Source organism: Sinohyriopsis cumingii, chromosome 5 (genome assembly GCF_028554795.1).
Source record: "Sinohyriopsis cumingii isolate HCF-2022 chromosome 5, ASM2855479v2, whole genome shotgun sequence".
Classification (NCBI taxonomy): domain Eukaryota; kingdom Metazoa; phylum Mollusca; class Bivalvia; order Unionida; family Unionidae; genus Sinohyriopsis; species Sinohyriopsis cumingii.
Window position 1 is genome coordinate 22,286,422 of NC_142965.1, and position 19,306 is coordinate 22,305,727.

General features: G+C 36.6%; 1 protein-coding gene across 3 annotated transcripts in view; it reads right to left on the reverse strand.

The window, feature by feature from the left end:
* Positions 1–19,306, reverse strand: part of LOC149798770 (apicoplast pyruvate carrier 1-like) — a 57,068-nt gene that overhangs the window by 13,954 nt on the left and 23,808 nt on the right. For all 3 annotated transcript variants that reach the window (XM_089956980.1, XM_089956979.1, XM_089956981.1), the window contains exons 2-5: positions 11,060–11,249; positions 9,504–9,630; positions 6,909–7,048; positions 3,783–3,912 (exon numbers count right to left, since the gene is read on the reverse strand). In XM_089956980.1, coding sequence (XP_089813106.1) covers positions 3,783–3,912; positions 6,909–7,048; positions 9,504–9,630; positions 11,060–11,249 — 587 coding nt within the window. The remainder of the gene's footprint in view (positions 1–3,782; positions 3,913–6,908; positions 7,049–9,503; positions 9,631–11,059; positions 11,250–19,306) is intronic.

Genomic DNA, 19,306 nt, shown 5'->3' on the forward strand with positions numbered 1-19,306 from the left:
ATGATTTCAGCATCACAGCCTAATAAAGTTTCATAACCGTTCGTTTTGAGGGCGAAGCAACCAATAAATCGCAGTTAGTATCTTTGACTGGGAAAATAGTTCAAACCCGATATGCATTAAGGAGTCTTAAAACATGAGGTAATATTCGATGAATCTGTTATTGCTCACATGTGTTTGAAAATAAAATCTTAGTCATAGCAAGCACGATGAAAAAGTCACGTTAAGACACGTTATATGCTGTTTTAGCTGGAACTGCAGAAACGATCAGGGAAACTTACGGTCAAAGACGTCTTGAGGTCCGTCCAACTTCTGACCGCAGGCGTAACCTCTACCTCTGACACAATAAAACCTTTGACACTCAATATCCACCATTCGTAGCAACCATCACAAAATGGCGAGAGGTGTATCACATTAACAATACAGGACTTAGTCCACTAGAAACCAAATTCTGGACGGCATCAAGGGAATATTTCACTACTGCACAATGCAAGTGCAACACGCCATGGTGCAGGAGTAACTCTGAGAGATGTTTTGCCGGATAAGACCCTTCAAGCTCTCGCGGCGCATATTGGTTCCGGATCAAGGTAGTCTTATTTTAAGAAAACGATTTAACCGGACTAATGGTGCCCAAAGAACCGCTCAGCTCGAGTACGGTTGAACAGCTCTACAATGTCCTGCGCATACTGATTACTGACTTCGCCAATTCTCACACGCACGCTGTGCTTTGTCAAGAGCTGCAACACGGTCACCACAAATTCTCGGCTGGTATCAACTTTAACCAGACTGGGTCACTTTATTTGTTATACTTGCAGGTAGGCGTCATTGCTCTGGTGCCTTTAGTCGCAACCACTACGGTTAAAGGTTCAGCCTCTCCGTAACGGCTGGAAGCATAAACCACGCACAGCTCATACTTGTACATATTTCGCCAAACCTTTGTAGTGTTCAAGAAACAATGGGAAAAACCTTGTGTACCACGTCAGAAGCTCAAACATTAAACTTTAGCCCGAGAATTTTACGTGGTGCCGTCAGGCAATTGTCTCAAATGGCCTGCTTTTCGAGTCAGACCCTAACAACATCCTGACAGCTGCCACTCCATTTTAGCAATATCACAGGCAGTAGCATATTGCTTCAATGTTAGTTACCCACTGTGTTTGTGGCTTAGCGGCGTTCTGTGCTAGCATTTCGAACGCTTTTAACTAGCAGCTCGCGTTCCAACTTGTTTTATATGGAATTACCAGCGTAAAATGACGAGGTACTTCTAGAAATACTATAAACGTTGTACAACCTCAAGAGTCCTGGTAAATTGAAAGTCTCCAAGCTCGCGTACTGCGGTCATGCGGAGTTGCAGAATTCATGGTAGTGATTGCTCGACAAAGAGCGAAGCCGCTTTGTCCCATAAGGCGGGTTGCGCCATCTCTCCATGAAACTATAGGCGCTGTGTTGTGTGTCCCGACGCCAGGGGCATTTTACTTAGTGTACCCATGCATGTGTTCCATCATTTCCGTGTTTTATCTTGCAAATGTGCAACACGAGAAACATTATGTACATCAGCCCAAACACATCAACACCAATGGGGGTTTATAGGCACAACGAAGGGTTCTTTCTTAATCCTCAGTTGGGCGTTGTTTTAACATCCCCAAAGAGGGCTATTCTCAAGATTTGCTCGCGACGTTCACGCGCTACAGAGTTTTTCTTATGCCTCGTGAACCATACGTGAACCATAGTCAATTTCTCTTTAGTTATGTCGAATGCCAGGAAATAAAATTACATGTGTTGAGTAGAGAAATGTGATGCTTTTCTCTAACCTTTAGGCAAGTGCTTAGTAGAGATATTTCAGCTCATATATCAAACCGCTAAGCAGACGTACATCCACTTTTATTTATCCGTTGGCTTACGGCTAGTCGTGTGACTTCTCTTGGCGTAAGTAAGACAGATAATGGCAATAAAACCTAAGCGATACTTAAATACTGTTTCAGGCAGTTTTAGAATCATGACATGATGCCGCTGTCATTTATAATAAAAGCATTGTACCAGCACTACACATGCGTTCCGCGTGACTTTCCGACCGTATTGTAGATGATGAACGCGAATCTGCATTTAGCATAACCTAAGACTAGGAAATTATCTCCTCCTTGTTTCTCATTAATGCAGGAAAAAATCGTTTCCTTCAAGCTTAATACTGATCTTTCTGACGATGGCACTGCCAGGAGTATTTGTAATTGTACGGTTGGCGTCTGGAGATAGTAAATCGCAGCTGAAAGCATCTGTAAATGCCAGCTAAGTGATGTCTGGCGTTTTGAAATCAGTGCTGGTGAGATTCGTAATCTGACGAAAAGAAGCTGACTTTGGTCTATGGTGAGCGGATAATTAGGAAGGGCGACGTTGTTTCGGACAATCATTCAGCCAGATTCGCAAGTGGGGGGTGAGCAATGGGTTGAGTATTTTGCCATACTGAGGCTGACTTGAACTTAGTGGAATCAAAGTCACGTGGCATTTGTTTAATATGTTTAGATTACTGAAACATGATTGAAGTCTTTGCAGTGACTAGCTTTTGTGGTTATGAAGATGCTCTGGTTCAAGAACATGAAGCAACACTTTCCACTGATGTCAGTGAAACAGCAGAACTAAGACGGAAATCCAGAATGATACAGCGTTTCGGCCGAACTTGGAAGCAACGGATTTGTTGTTAACTTGATCCATACCAGTATGGTGGTACCAATTACCACTCTCGATTGGTACTAAAACATGGATACAATCATAGAATGATGCAGGTTTCACTTCGGCGACTCACTGTGTACCTTAACTCGGCGAGCACCAGGCTCACTGACGCAATATATCAGCTCTCTTTTACGAAATTGCACTTTTCCAGGTCCAAGCGCCATCGTTCCCGTTTAATGCCACCTTGGCTGAATCAAAGCTCAGTACAACAACAGACCACATATCTAAGCGCTGTACAAGAAGCCCCTCTTTGAAGTAGATTTCAACTTTATCCTAGATGGAGTCGACACACTTGGAAATCATATAAAATAAAATACTGGCAGTATCTCACAAGCCGTACAAGTCAGCTGCATTCAAGGAAGTGGCAAAAATACACTGTTAACTCACTGAAGAGCCGAGGCACGCTAGGGGTCATGGTAAATGTTTCTGGAAATTCATCATTAGCTGTATGTTATCGGTTCATCACGCTGGACCTTCTGACTCTGACTACAGGACAATTCTCATCGCGCATCCAGCGTACTAGTTCCTCGAACAAACAGTTTCCGGAATACTAAACAGAACAATATTGTATAATTAGACGTAGCTGCCTATTTTTGCATTTTCGACGTTTCGATTTTAGTGAATTTGAAAGACTGTTAGCCGCCACACAAGCCATCTTCATCATCCGATATGACCTGCAAACCCACAGTAGAACGTCGTGAGCTACCAACGTCACTCGCGACATCGCGAGTCTGCCTCACAACGTAAATTCCAAACCCAAGCATCAGCAAAGCTTCCAGAGTCTAAGTCACCAAAGGTATACGGCATGAGTACAATACTGCAATACTTCTTTGTAGTGCCGTCCTAACAGCCAATAGGCCCCTTCTCCCTATCTAAGTACTTATACATCCGCACATGTTATATCAATTACGAGTATATCACATGCATATAATATATTGCAAGATTTGCTTCGTGCCATACCACATGTTATTAAATTCTTCGTTGTATTATTTTTTTCTTTGAAAATAAAATTCGTAAACTACTTGCCCATCAAAAATGTCGTTCTAATTTTGTAAGTGAATTACCTTGTTTTTGTCTGACGATGGTGGAGAAAAGAGCAGAAGTACTCCGAATATTTGCAAAGCTGTGTAAATCCCACCCAGGATGAGATAACATGTGGGTACACGGTCCAGTAAAGCTACGTCTGAAAAGTACCTGATTTAAAACAAATAATACTTTCATAGATAAGTGTTGTATCATGTGCATTGTATTTGGTATTGGTAATTTGTATCCCAATTTGATTTGGGTTCTGAAATGTCCAGGAAATTTGCCTCTCCTTAATTTTTGATGCAAATGTAACACTCGTCGTAGTTTAGAATTAAAGCTATTGAAGTCTACATTTATCTAAACATTGTGAGTAATAGGGTCTAATTTATACACCATACTAAATGCAACATTTAATTCACAGAAGTCCAATTTTGGTTTGGTTTGACACATTGGACATTTTTATTACCAATATCGTGATTTGATCCAGCCAAGTTCTATCGATAAGCCACTTTATATGCACATCGAGACGCGTCCATTCTCATCTTGCAATATTAAGCCAAAGGAGGAGCTTACGTTATCTCACCGAGTGATTTTGTTTATAAAGAAAGAAACTTGAACGTGAAAAACTAATTTCATTCCTGAGATTGCACAGTTTCCATTAGGAATGAACAGAAATATGTTTTTTTTTTGATAGCACAGCTGCCTCCATTAAAATTCCTACGTGGACTTTAATGAAGATGATTTTAATAATGCGTAGCTTGCAAAGCCAGCTATTTGAGAACTTTAGTTGCTTGCCAAGCCAGCCATCTGCGTTCTTTAGTAGTTTACAAAGCCAGTCATTTTCGTGATTTAGTTGCTTGCAAAGGCAGACATTTGAGTCCCTATGTAGCTTGCCAAACCAGCCATTTGAGTTCTTTAGTTGATTGCAAAGCCAGCCATTTGAATTCTTTAGTTGCTTGCAAAGCCAGCCATTTGCGTTTATTAGCTGCTTGCCAAGCCAATCATTTGAGTTCTTTAATTGCTTGCAAAGCCTGTCATTTGAGTTCTTTGGTCGCTTGCAAAGCCAGCCATTTGCGTTTTTTAGTTGCTTGCATAGCCAGCCATTTAAGTTATTTAGTTGCTTGCAAAGCCCGCCATTTGAGTTATTTAGTTTTGTTTTCAAAGCCAGCCATTTGAGATATTTAGTTGCTTGCAAAGCTATCCATCTGACATTTTTAGTTGCGTGCCAAGCCAGCCATATGAGTTCTTTGGTTGCGTGCCAAGCCAGCCATTTGAGTTCTTTAGTTGCTTGCAAATCCAGCCATTTTAGTTCTTTTGTTGTTTGCTAAGCCAGCCAATTGAGATTTTTAGTAGCTTGCGAAAGTAGCAATTTGCGTTCTTTAGTTGCTTGCAAACCCAGCCATCTGAGTCCTTTAGTAGCTTGCCAAACCCGGCCATATTTGAGTTCTTTAGCTGCTTGCAAAGCCTGACATTTGAGTTCTTTAGTTGCATGCAAAGCCAGCCATTTGAGTTCTTTAGTTGTCTGCAAAGCCAGCCATTTGAGTTGTTTAGTAGCTTGGGAAAGTAGCTATATGCATTATTTAGTTGCTTGCAAAGCCAGCCATCTGAGTTATTTAGTTGCTTGCAAAGCCGTCCATTTCAGTTCTTCGGGTTTTTGCAAAGCCAGGTATTTGTGTTCTTTAATTGCTAGCAAAGTGTTACGAGTCTCTGCTCGTGAAATAAGTAACAGAAAAGAGTGAAGACAACAAGCTTTGTAAAATTTAACAAATAATTTATTTCCCTAGAATAAAAAGTGCAAAAATGAGAAAAAGAAATTACGGTTGTGCAAATTAAATCCAAAAATAATCCAAGAATTAAAAAGCACAGATCATATCAATGAAAAGTTCTAAGTGAATCACTTTTCAAATCCCGATGAAAATCCAAGATGGAAGGCAATGACGTCTGTAATAGTCAGCGTTGTACTGATGTGTCAACAGTCTCTTGGTGAATCACAGAAAATATTATTCCAGTTTTTGAATTCCCTATAAATTCATGTAAATGTCTTTGTCCGAGAATTATCAGAGCACATTTGCATTTCCAGAGAAAACAATCACTTGAAATTCAATAATTTGAAGAAAATAAAAACTCAGACCCAAACTGGACACAACATAAAACAACTTGTGTTAAGGTACAACTGATAGAATTCTTATTATAATATCAGCTATAGGACTAACTAAAACTCAAAACAGATTCCCGGAGGGGGTCAAGAGTTCAGCCTTCTGGGGAAAACAAGTTTATTTATCAATTGGCACATGCTTGATGTCACGTAGTCCAAGTATGACGTTGACTCAGCTTAATGATTCTTACTCTGAGAAAGATAATACAAAATATAAAAAGTTGTTTACTTAAACTGTCACTGATTTTGAAACAAGGTCAGCAATTAGATACAAAGCTTCTATTATTACTTGTTTACATCGAAAATTACAAAAAAAAGTCAGTCAGATCAAACAGAACTGAACTCTATTCTGGACAATATCGAATCCAGTAAACAATATTAGATTACAATAACATGTAATGGAATTTTTAAAAAATATATCTAACAGACAAACAATTAAATTAAATATACATAACACAAAGCCAGGCATTTTAGTTTTTAAGCTGCTTGCAAAGCCAGCCATTTGAGTTCTTTTGTTGCTTGTCAAGCCAGCTATTTGCGTTCTTTAGTTGCTTGCAATAACAAATTTAGTGGACAGTGAGTGGTTGTTTAAGACAAGTGGCTGCTGAATTCAGTGAGGCAAATTTGAGTGTAATAAGTAAATAGTGCCCAACATTAATGAATCTCTTAATAAATTTAAGATTTATGTAACCTTACAGAGTACGACAATGAGAACAGCAGTGAAAACAACACATTTATATGAAAATGGGATTATAACCGTTTGACCATTATCTTCTGCCGTTTATGATTATGACCGAATCTGCTCAGACACAATTCAACGGTTTAACTGTAACCATGAGATTACAGAATAGTTGCAGACCTATATAACATGTGATCAGACGAACAGTAATAACATGTATCGTTATTTTCTTTTTCCAACTAAAGTGTACACATTTTAATTAGGAATTTAATTAAATTTCCTAATCTGTATTAAGATCACTAGTTCATCAATATAGTTCATTATATTCACCTTTCTGATCCTTCCTTAACATCGGGTGACAGGTTATCCGGGTTAATATAAAAAGTTATGATTTGGTTGATTATGGACGATGAGCCCCCATAGCCTGCAAGAATGATTCCGCCAGCCAGTCCGGACCGTTGTGGAAACCACTGTAAGTATATTAGAAAGGACAGTTATCTCAAGCAGCCGATGATGCGTTTGTGCAAACTCTACTTAGGATGTGTGTTTATGAACTTTACACAATTTAAAATAAACCGATTCTTACGGGTAATCATAATACCTAGGCTAATAATTTTTACTTATTTTTACAACCTCAAGGAAAAGTCCGAAAGTGTCTTAAAGAATAAAAATTACTGGATTATGAATGTTTCCGTGATGTGTCCAAATGTTTACGTTTGGTATAAGACTTGAGGTAAATCATTATAGAATCAATAAAGAGGAGGGCCCCGAGTGGTCGAATGGTCTAGTGGCTCACCGTTACGGATCACTGCCATTTCACCTCTGTCTGCGGGGATTCGAGTCTTAGGTTCGGCCAATGTGGGTATGTGAGAACGCTTGCCAGTAGTTTTTCGTGGGTCAATGGTTCTTTCTTGGGTTTTCCCGGGTTCTTCGTCCACCGCTAATACTAGCCGCCATGTACAGCTTATCCTGTGCTGAAAAATGGCGTTAAACCCTACAGCAACAACAACAATAACAATAACAACAGTATACAGGATGCAATATCATTCAATGTGGACCTATTTATAAATCATTATATACTCAGTATAAAGGATGCCATATCGTTCAATGTGGACCTATTTATAAATCATGATATACTCAGTATACACGATGATATATCATTCAACGTGGACCTATTTATAAATCATTATATAATCATTACACAGGATGCCATATCATTCGATGTGGACCTATTTATAAATCATTATATACTCAGTATACAGGATGCTATATCATTCAACGTGGACCTATTTATAAATAATTATATAATCATTACACAGGATGCCATATCATTCGATGTGGACCTATTTATTTAGTCTCAAACATTGTCCTCTCATCCTGAGATGATCGCGTTAACTATTTCATAGAAAAATATTGTTTCTTTTTAATCTCTCTCTCTCTCTCTCTCTCTCTCTCTCTCTCTATATATATATATATATATATATATATATATATATATATATATATATATATATATATATATATATATATATATATATATATATATATATATATATATAGATAGATAGATAGATAGATAGATAGATAGATGTCTCTAACATTGCAAATCCAGCATCAGTGGTGCTAGTTACATTGGTTTTCTTGCCTTCCAAGCAAACTAGCACTCATCTTTAGGACGTTCTCTCCTGTGTGATATTGTAAAAATGTATTTTCATCTACAAGTATTTTAATTCGTTTGCACTTACTTGGTATTTCCATACATTTATCAATTGTAGAATTATTCGTCGATGTTGAAAATTGTCTATTTTTTTCAAAACTTTGTTGGTTTATATCTATAATTTGTATTTAGTTCAATGTACAATAAAGGCAATGCTTGATGATCAAACAAAATATCTGTGAACTTGTCGCTGTTAAACAGTATGTAAAGCTTCAAATATGTGTATAAAATGCCACATTTCTTTTTGATTTTTAAATGTTTATTATTGTTTCAGTATGGCTGATTTTGTATTGTTTGAATCATTTATCTACTTTTTTTACATGCGAAATGAGTCATTTTAATCGGAAATGTGTTACTTTTGATAAAGTTGATAGTCCTGGAAATAGACATGTGAATGTCATGAAAACACTAAAATATATTTCCATACAGAAACTAGGATCATGGAGTCTCATATTTGGAACACATTTTATCCGATCCTGCAATGCACTGGTTCTGAAATCCTCTAATTTTTAACAGATGGTCATCTAATATTTCTCTTGGAATGTATACGCTTATGTCTCATTCGTATTACATCTTACATATACATCATTAATGATGTGGACATTTTATACTCGCCATTAGGTCTTGTGGTGCCCTCTTTATCCAAGTAGAATGCTAGGTTTACTTTGCCATATATATATATATATATATATATATATATATATATATATATATATATATATATATATATATATATATATATATATATATATATATATAGGTAGATAGATAGAGAGATATGCGTGTGCAATCGCACTAATTCCACGTTATTCCACTCTGCTGTCATGCTAATTCCATTTCTCTTCCACTCTCTATCACAAAGAAAACGTTATACCTGAAATCATTAACCTCTACTGATATTACATGTAAAGTGTTAATTCAAAATGTGTTGCATCTTTGTCTATGTCCTCGTTTTTCTTAAGAACTCATACATTTGTTTGACAGGTGTACTCATCGCTTCGTAAAATACCCAGTCACAGCCAGATTATCTGTAAACTACTAGCTTCTATGTCTTTTAATTGACTGGCATTCAAACAGACACTGAAAGAATGTATTCGGCTGTTCTCATTTTCCTAGACATTTCAGTTTGTTGACTGTAGCTTCAAATTGCACAGAGGCACCGGACAAACACATATGCACGAGTACACACACGCAAACAGTGTGCTTACCTGCATTGCTACAGCGAGTGAACCTCCATAAGCAATTGTGGCTCCAAGTGGACCCACTACGGATTGTGTAAATGCCAGGGCAATAAATGATTTCTGAACAGCAAAATATGTCAGGAATGTAGAGGCGCTGAAATAAGACGGACCGTGATAAAGTTTTGCACGAGAATAATACAGTGAAAGAGGACCGATTTGTGCAATATCTTAGAGACGCATCAATTATTTAATTTGAATGTTATCAATTTTATCAAAACGATAATGAACTCCTGAAAATTATTGATATTCATTAGCCTTTCCAGAGGACCCCATTCTGTATGAATAGTTTGTTATAGTGTTTTATCATAAACATCTTATTCTTATAACTTTCTGGTCCTAAACCAAGTAGCAGAAAAAAGCAAACACCAACAAATTTAGCAAAATTTAACAAAAAATATTTTGCAATAATACATAGTGAAAATTTAAGAGGAAGTTACATTAATTTGATCACCAAATAGTCCTAAACGTTGTCTCACAAGTCCAAAAGTATAGAGTATTCCGAATTAATTCCAATCTTGAATGTGACGATGTGCCAATAATCATACTGTATCACAATGATATAATCCAAAACGTCCTTGAATGAAGTCACAATAATCCCAAAATAGGAATTTTTCCAAACGTCAATAAGCCTTTTGCAATTCCAATGAATAATTAAAATAAATCAGTCCTCTCGAATTATAACTGAACACAACTAAAACACTGATTCATCTAGCCAGATATTCAAAACGGAATGAATAATTATGATCTACACAAGCATATATAGACATCCCCACTTGACCTATGTCGCAATAACCGTTTCTGAAAAACTTTATCATCTTAATGGAAAATTACCCCAAGCTGTAACCAAGGACAGTTCTGTTTATTCAGATTTTATCAAAACAACCTGACCAACATCAATAGACCATGGCGATTCCAAGGGAAAAAGCAATGTTCTGAACTCAAAATCCAAGTACACATATTTATAAAAAAAAAAGTGACATTAGTCAGGTAGGCCCAAAGTATTACGCTCAATTACGGACAAATGTCAATCACATATGACAAATTGAATATACATATTATTATATAACCTAAATCTGCTCCTTCTATTAATTTTTTATATTTTGTTTTGTATAAATAAATGTTTTTAATTAATCATCTTTCATCGTGAACCTGCTGCATATCAAAGAAATTAAACATTATTTGTATATGTTATTTTACTTTATACTTCCTTTTTAGTACATGATATCCTTTAAATGGCGGACAGAATATTTTGGAAGAACCACCAACCCACGGGAAGCTATTGAACAACTTTCAAACATACCAAAGCTGTTCTAGCCGATACTCGAACTCACGTCTAGAGGTGAGACGTGTGAGTGGAACATGAAAAGGTGAGTGCCTCAGACTACTTGGCGGCCTCGAAATGAAACAGAAAGAACTTGAAGAAAACAAATGGCAGAAGCAAACATTTCTATATACACAGGAAACGGATTCACTGTACGATAAGTTCTTCAAAAATTTTCGTTTATCCTTAGAAAGGCACATACCTATATATTACAGCGCCTATAGCGGTTGTAATACGTGGTCCGAATCTCCGTTGCAAAACTCCGCCCAGCATGAAAGCAACCACTTGTAACGGAGCGGTAGCAGTATTAAACCAAAGGCTGTCCACGTTCCTGACATTTTGCTCTCCTGCCCGGTATTTCAGATATGATATTAGATACGGCATGACGTTTCCTGCAAGATATATATACGCAATAAACTCAGTGCCGGATTAAACCCTGTGGATGCCCTTAAGCCGTTAGGCAGTCAAAATCTCTCCCCCCCCCCCGCCCCCGAAAATTATCTCCTAATACGTTTTATCATTATTATTTTGATCCGTTGTCGCGGGGCCTTTAGGCCGGTACCTAGTAGACTCTGCCTATTTCCGGCACTGAATAAACTGATAACCCCTATCACTAACCAAGACCACCCAAGTTAACCTGGCCCCTATGCCTTTAAAAGGTGCAAAACCTGTCAACATATGACAGATGCCAGCACATTATCTGCAATGTGACTTGCAATAAACTGAAGATAAAACAAAACATACAAAACAGAGAAAGTAATTTATCACACACCTGTAAGATTATTACCGATCAATATATCGGAGAAATTGAAAAGCTACACAAAAGGATCAACCTTTACAGATCTGACTGGATAACAAATAAACTGTACAGAAGTCCAGTCGCAGAATACTTCTTATGCGCTGTTAGTTGTCAGTTTATTGCATTTATCTTAAACAATCTCTGACACCCGTAATCTTTTGCTGGATCCGATGCAATTGAAAGGACTATTATTCGCCATATGATTTGCATTTTTCATATAAATGTATATCGATCCATCCAACCATGCACTCACAGTCGCATACATCCATACATACATACATACATGCATACATACATACATGAATACATACATACATAGATACACACACACACACACGTACACACACACACACACACACATGCATGCATGCATGCATACATACATAAGAGCTCCTTCGACCAACTCGTATAAAACATCATGGCGTAAAGACCAGAATGCTGTCCGCTGCTGGTAATGACGCAAGTATAAATCTAAATTTCCTGACCGGGTAATATCTCTCGAAATTCATGCTAAATGTTTGCTTAGAGAATATAATTCCATCATGAGTCCATTCGGCACAAATCGATTCTCTATATCCTTTTCTCTAAAATTCGCAACTATATCAGACATTCGAAGTGTAGGAACTCATTTCCACTTTAAACCAATTATACCACACAGTAACCACCTTGTTATGTTACTATGCTCTCGTAATATAGCCATGTAATATTACTGTTGCCGACAGTTGTTTTGATACTTTTTAAAATAGGATATCAGATAGCGTGCTTTTCACTTTCTTCGGTGTGACATTTCATTTCATAATGTGGGTAACTCGATGGTCTTAATTCAATTTTGCAAATTTGCTTGGGTTTTCATCGTCTAGAAAAAAAATATCTACATTGCGTTATTTTTCTTTTCTGTTCTCTTGTTATATGTTTTGCTTTTGTAAGTTTTCTCTACATTCTCATATGAATCATCTCAACCGTACAAGTATAAAATAATAGTTTGTAAGAGGATTAAATATATTTTTAATAATATGCTGTTCACAGAGTTCTTGATTTTTAGCATGAACACTGAATGTTTTTTCTTTGATCACTCCATTCTTTTCCATGCTTTTATTTAGCTGATATCAAGGTTTATAAAAAAAAATCCTAGTATGGTAGATTTTATTTACCTTTGTATTATTGGAACTCTAGTGTTGATCAGTTTGCTGAAAGCTATCAGCCGTATTCGTCATGTTCCTTTGTGAATTGAAAATGAAACTTGGAATTCTTATGTAACGTGTTTAGGCTCGAATAAACAGTAACACAAGAAAGAGTGAAAACAGCAAGCTTTAAAAAAATACAATAATTTATTTCCCTGGAAAAATTCTGTACAAATGAAAAAAATATGAACTTAAGGTTTTATAGAATCAAATCCAAAAATAATCCAAAAGTAATCCGATAATAAAATTTTAGTAGTCCTAAAAACAAAATGTTCTACTGACTTCACTTTCGAATCCCGACGAAGAATCTAAGATGGAAGATGTTTATAAACTAACAGTCAAGTTCAAACTATTTTCTAAAATAAAAGTATCATCTCTAGTGAATAAATTTACATTACAATATCATGTAATGAAAAATAATTTTTTTTTAAAGCTGACAAACAATTAAATTGAAATAAATATATATTAAATCAGATATAATGAAATCAAATATACATAACATAACGCGATGGTTAATTGCCTGAGCAAGGTTGTTAGTTGCTTTTTCAGTGGTAACAAGAGCAGATCAATGATCAGTTTAATTTGTTGGCCTCATTTTTAACTTTCTCAGTAAATTTTGAAATATGATAGGAATAGAAAAGACCTTCCGAATGATTACTATAATAATAATAATAACAACAACAATAATAATTGTAATAATAATAATAACAATAATAAATTGTTGTTTTGGGGAAACAAAATCGGCTATATATTTCTATTTTGTGCATTTTATATCCTCTTACACTCGAGATGCTAGTGTGAACTTGGTTGTGTCATTAGCAAAACTAATGTTGGTAAATGCAACAACAGCCGACAACTGCTACTGTGGAAATGTGCTGAACACGACCTATTATTATTCAGCAACACGGTCCTCCGCCTGCCACACCGCAAGAAGACGTATAAGATGCACCCACGCTCTAAACATTGGAAATTTTGTTGACTAAATCATCGTCAGGAGAAGAAGGAAGCAGAATGGCTATGAGAAGCACGCGATGCTGGAGTGACCACAGGCTATAATCTTAAAGCTCAGTATCCGGATTCACTCCAGCAAACTACCACAAGGCACAAAGGTCCCCACAAAGCTTAATGTCTCCAAATTGAAAATGGATAATGTGAAACAAGGATTTGTCGAAAAATTCTGCAGTCAACTGATTACAATTGACATAAACTTCGCGACTGTCGAGGCAAACTGGGCACCCTTCGGATACTGTGTACTCGAATGCATCAAAAATATTCCGTCCCACCACACGTAAACATCAAGAATATTTGATGAGAACGATGCTGCAATAAATATACTTCTGAATGAGAAACATCGACTATAGAAGGCCTGTTCATAAGGTAACACGTCATCACCTAAGAAGGCAGCTTGATCAAGATGAAGAGCACTGTCCAGTGCAGACTCCGAGAGCTGCAAGACTTATCGCAGAATGATAAGACAAATGAAATTCAGTTCTACGGAGACAGCAATGAAATTAAAAATGTATGTGCTGCGTAAAAAGCAATCTATGCATCACAGTCATCCGGAATATCTCCAATACTGAGTAATGACAGCGCCATGCTGCTCACTGATGAATACAATATACTCCAAAGATGGGTAGAACACGTAAACAACATCCTCTATCAACCGTCATCTACCAGCTAGTAGACAATTGATCGACGCCACAAGCAGAACTCTACATAAAACTTGATGATCCACCAACGTTGCCTGATACTGTTAAAGCCAGTTCCTTCCGTCTAATGGCAAACACCTAGAGGAGATACTATACCAGCAGAAGCTTTAAAAGCTGAAGGTTAGCACATGGCACATAAACTTAGTGAACTCTTCCAGTCAATATGGACTCAGAGATCTATTAGTACAAGGGTGAGTCCATCTTTCAGTTGTAAAAGCGGAAAGGCGTCTGACAATCATGCGTCAAGCTGAGTATCTCCTTGCTGTCAATAGCCAGCCAAATACGCCACAGAATCTCTCAAAATAGTCCTATGCACCACACTGAACAGGGGCTCCTGCGAGAGAGTAAGTGAGGCTTCAGGAAAGGACGAGGAACCACAGACATGGTGGTTGCAGTTCATTAACTTCAGCAGAAATGCCAGGAACAGAACTCCAAACTGTCATGACTTGACAAAAGCCTTTGACACAGTCAGACGTTTAGGCCTTTGGAAAATCATGGCAATATTTGGTTGCGTAGAGAAATGCATCATCAAGTTTCAGCAGTTGCATGGTGGCATGCTCGCTTGTGTTGTGGACTACGGCGAGACATTTGAACCATTTCCTAGCCACCAAAGAAGTCAAGCAGGTTTGTCTGTACCTGCACTCATTAGGTTGGTGTGGTACGGAATACAGATTTACGTGTCTCTTCTTCAGTTAACAGAAACATGCATGTTAGGTAAACAAAGCAATACAATATCCTAAGGCCCACATTTTCACTTCACCTTTTTAGTAGAATTTACAACCACTTGACATGGACACATAAAACTTTGTTGTATAAGGCAACATGCATATGAAGATGAAGTCATTCATTTCATTCAATTAAGGCGGATTTTCACTTTTTTAGGCTTTCATTAGGGTATGCATGTTTTACATACTCATATATACTTTATATTTTGTGTTTTCAATGAAACCGACCGTTATCAGCAACTCATAAAAGACACGTGCTCCTAAAGGATAAATTTTGTGGGTCCCTTCGCTTGTGTCTATTATTTTTTTTAAACCTTTCTGTCTACCCTACACCTTTTTGTAACGGGTATAAGGTGGTCCTTTGTGTGGACATTGTGGACCGATTTACGGGCATAACATTAGAGTGGTTTATTGTGTGGCCTTTTGAGGACAGATTTACGGGTATAACATTAGAGTGGTCTCTTGAGTGGCCTTTTGAGGACAGATTTATGGGTATAACATTAGAGTGGTCTCTTGTGTGGCCTTTGTAGACGGATTTACGAGTATAACATTAGAGTGGTCTCTTGTGAGTCCTTTAAGGACAGATTTACGGGTATAACATAAGAGTGGTGCCTTGTGTGACCTTTGTAGACAGATTTACAGGTATAACATTAGAGTGGTCCCTTGTGTGGCCCTTGTAGACAAATTTAGCGGTAACTAGAATCAATTCCGTTTCAATGAACATCAATAGATAGCATCATTTGGCATCTCAGTAACAGTAGAGAATAGCCACCATTTTGCTCCAGACATTTACTACTGAAATTGGAAATCATTATAAAAAAAACCTCACATTAAGTTTAGTTCCATTATATAAGCAAGATTTGTGTCACATAATTTTGTTCATCTCTTGACCTTGCATAGACAAAGTTGGCTGGCTCCATATACTATCTTGACAAATTTCATACCTATATACATCCAGGGAAAGACTTCACCCTTTAACACATGGTCAGAGGACAGTAGACTGTACTTCATATGCCTTTAACACATGGGCAGAGGACAGTAGCCTGTACTTTATATGCCTTTAACACTAGGCAGAGGACAGTAGCCTGTACTTTATATGCCTTTAACACTAGGCAGAGGACAGTAGACTTTATATGCCTTTAACACATGGTCAGAGGATAGTAGACTGTACTTTATATGCCTTTAACACATGGGCAGAGGACAGTAGAATGTACTTTATATGCCTTTAACACTAGGCAGAGGACAGTAGAATGCAATTTATATGCCTTTAACACTGGGTAGAGGACAGCTGACTGTACTTTATATGCCTTTAACATTGGGCAGAGGAGAGTAGACTGTACTTTATATGCCTTTAACACATGGGCAGAGGACAGTAGACTGTACTTTATATGCCTTTAACACTGGACAGAGGACAGTTGACTGTAATTTATATGCCTTTAACACATGGACAGAGGACAGTAGACTGTACTTTATATGCCTTTAACACATGGGAAGAGGACAGTAGACTGTACTTTATATGCCTTTAACACATGGGCAGAGGACAGTAGAATGTAATTTATATGCCTTTAACACATGGTCAGAGGACAGTAGAATGTATGTGGACCTGTAATCACTATGTAATAAATGTAGACCTGTAATCACCATGTAATGTATGTAAACCTGTAATCACTATGTAATGTATGTAAACCTGTAATCACTATATACTGTATGTACACCTGTAATCACTATGTAATGTATGTAGACCTGTAATCACTATGTAATGTATGTAGACCTGTAATCACTATATACTGTATGTAGACCTGTAATCACTATATACTGTATGTAGACCTGTAATCGCTACGTAATGTATGTAAACCTGTAATCGCTACGTAATGTAGGTAAACCTGTAATCACTATGTAATGTATGTAAACCTGTGATCACTATGTAATGTATGTAGACCTGTAATCACTATGTAATGTATGTAAACCGGTAATCACTACGTAATGTATGTAAACCTGTAATCGCTACGTAATGTATGTAAACCTGTAATCACTATGTAATGTATGTAGACCTGTAATCACTATGTAATGTATGTAAACCTGTAATCACTATGTAATGTATGTAGACCTGTAATCACAATGTAATGTATGTAAACCTGTAATCACTATGTAATGTATGTAGACCAGTAATCACTATATACTGTATGTAGACCTGTAATCACTATATACTGTATGTAGACCTGTAATCGCTATGTAATGCATGTAAACCTGTAATCGCTACGTAATGTATGTAAACCTGTAATCACTATGTAATGTATGTAGACCTGTAATCACTATGTAATGTATGTAAACCTATAATCACTATGTAATGTATGTAAACCTGTAATCACTATGTAATGTATGTAAACCTGTAATCGCTACGTAATGTATGTAAACCTGTAATCACTATGTAATGTATGTAAACCTATGATCACTATGTAATGTATGTAGACCTGTAATCACTACGTAATGTATGTAAACCTGTAATCACTATGTAATGTATGTAAACCTATAATCACTATGTAATGTATGTAGACCTGTAATGACTATGTAATGTATGTAGACCTGTAATCACTATATACTGTATGTAGACCTGTAATCACTATATACTGTATGTAGACCTGTAATCGCTACGTAATGTATGTAAACCTGTAATCGCTACGTAATGTATGTAAACCTGTAATCACTATGTAATGTATGTAAACCTGTAATCACTATGTAATGTATGTAGACCTGTAATCACTATGTAATGTATGTAAACCTGTAATCACTACGTAATGTATGTAAACCTGTAATCGCTACGTAATGTATGTAAACCTGTAATCACTATGTAATGTATGTAGACCTGTAATCACTATGTAATGTATGTAAACCTGTAATCGCTACGTAATGTACGTAAACCTGTAATCACTATGTAATGTATGTAAACTTGTAATCACTATGTAATGTATGTAAACCTGTAATCGCTACGTAATGTATGTAAACCTGTAATCACTACGTAATGTATGTAAACCTATAATCACTATGTAATGTATGTAAACCTGTAATCACTACGTAATGTATGTAGACCTGTAATCACTACGTAATGTATGTAGACCTGTAATCACTATGTAATGTATGTACATCTGTAATCACTATGTAATGTATGTAGACCTGTAATCACTATGTAATGTATGTAGACCTGTAATCACTATGTAATGTATGTAGACCTGTAATCACTATGTAATGTATGTAAACCTATAATCACTATGTAATGTATGTAAACCTATAATCACCATGTAATGTATGTAAACCTATAATCACCATGTAATGTATGTAGACCTGTAATCACTATGTAATGTATGTAGACCTGTAATCACTGTGTAATGTATGTAAACCTGTAATCACTATGTAATGTATGTAGACCTATAATCACTATGTAATGTATGTAGACCTGTAATCACTATGTAATGTATGTAGACCTGTAATCACTATGTACTGTATGTAAACCTGTAATCACTATGTAATGTATGTAAACCTGTAATCGCTACGTAATGTATGTAAACCTGTAATCACTATGTAATGTATGTAAACCTATAATCACTATGTAATGTATGTAGACCTATAATCACTACGTAATGTATGTAAACCTGTAATCACTATGTAATGTATCTAAACCTATAATCACTATGTAATTTATGTAGACCTGTAATCACTATGTAATTTATGTAGACCTGTAATCACTATATACTGTATGTAGACCTGTAATCACTATATACTGTATGTAGACCTGTAATCGCTACGTAATGTATGTAAACCTGTAATCGCTACGTAATGTATGTAAACCTGTAATCACTATGTAATGTATGTAAACCTGTAATCACTATGTAATGTATGTAGACCTGTAATCACTATGTAATGTATGTAAACCTATAATCACTACGTAATGTATGTAGACCTGTAATCACTATGTAATGTATGTAAACCTGTAATCGCTACATAATGTATGTAAACCTGTAATCACTACGTAATGTACGT